At 41.7% G+C, this 1387-nt stretch overlaps 1 protein-coding gene across 1 annotated transcript in view; it reads left to right on the top strand.

The window, feature by feature from the left end:
- Positions 1-1387, top strand: part of CAP2 (CAP, adenylate cyclase-associated protein, 2 (yeast)) — a 157807-nt gene that overhangs the window by 134694 nt on the left and 21726 nt on the right. The window contains exon 7 of the mRNA XM_011967584.1: positions 58-233. Coding sequence (XP_011822974.1) covers positions 58-233 — 176 coding nt within the window. The remainder of the gene's footprint in view (positions 1-57; positions 234-1387) is intronic.

Genomic DNA, 1387 nt, shown 5'->3' with positions numbered 1-1387 from the left:
AAATAAATAAATAAATAAATAAATAAATAAATGTGTCCATGTGTGTTGTCCTCCTAGGGCTCCGCCACGTCACAGATGACCAGAAGACATACAAAAATCCCAGCCTGCGTGCTCAAGGAGGGCAAACTCGATCTCCTACCAAAAGTCACACTCCAAGTCCCACATCTCCTAAATCTCATCCTTCTCAGAAACATGCCCCAGTGTTGGAGTTGGAAGGAAAGAAATGGAGAGTGGTAAGTGAAGCATTTTAACCTTTATTTTCCTGACACGTGCCAATGAAAGGAGCAACAGTCAAACCATTTACCAAGATCTGAAGGATTTCTTTTTTAAAAATTTTTTTATTGATACATAACATTTGTACATATTTATGGGGTACCTGTGATATTTTGTTATATGCATAGAATGTGTAACGATTGGCCAGGTTCGGTGGCTCGTGTCTGTAATCCTGGCGCTTTGGGAGGGCTGAGGTGGGAGGATCACCTGAGCTCAGGAGTTCGAGACCAGCCTGGCCAACATGGTGAAACCCTATCTCTACTAAAAATACAAAAATTAGCCAGGCATGGTGGCACGCGCCTGTAATCCCAGCTACTTGAGAGACTGAGACAGGAGAATCACTTGAACCCGGGAGGCAGAGGTTGCAGCGAGCTGAGATCATGCTACTGCACTCCAGCCTGGGTGACAGAGTGAGACTCTGTCTCAAAAAAAAAAAGAAGGGGTAATGATCAAGTCAGGATATTTGGGGTGTCCATTACCTTGAGTATTTGTCATTTCTATGTGGTAGGAACATTTCAAGGCCTCTTTTCTAGCTATTTTGAAATATATAAGACAGTGCTGTTAACTACAGTTACCCTACTCTGCTATCGAAAGTTAGGATTTATTCCTTCTGACTATATGTTTGTACCTATTAACCACCTAAGTGAAGTGGCAGAGGCAAAAACCACTGGCTAGAGTAGAAACCAGGGCGTTTCTGAATGCTTCCATAAACTTTATTTTCACAGGTTCTCATGCATTCTTTTCTTCAACTTTTTAAATTATTTTGTAAGTAGTAGTAAAATACACGTAACATAAAATGGACTATTCACTGTGTTTAAGTGTCCAGTTCAGTGGCATTAAGTCTGTTCACATGGTTGTGCTGCCATCACCACCACCCAGCACAGAACTCTTTTCATCTTGCAGAACCAGGAGTCTGTACCCTTAACCAATAGCTCCCTATTTCTCCCCCTGCACCCCTCCCAGCCCCTGGCAATTACCATTCTACTTTCTGTCTCTATGGATTTAGCTATTCTTTCTCTAAGCTTTTTTTTTTTTTTTTTTTTTTTTTGAGATTGAGTCTTGCTCTGTAGCCCAGGCTGGGGGTGATCTGAGTACTCTCCTCTGGTGTAAATAT

This window comes from Mandrillus leucophaeus, unplaced genomic scaffold, assembly GCF_000951045.1.
Source record: "Mandrillus leucophaeus isolate KB7577 unplaced genomic scaffold, Mleu.le_1.0 Scaffold800, whole genome shotgun sequence".
Lineage (NCBI taxonomy): Eukaryota > Metazoa > Chordata > Mammalia > Primates > Cercopithecidae > Mandrillus > Mandrillus leucophaeus.
Note: the sequence above shows the minus strand (reverse complement) of the source record. Positions and strands in the feature narration are given on the sequence as shown.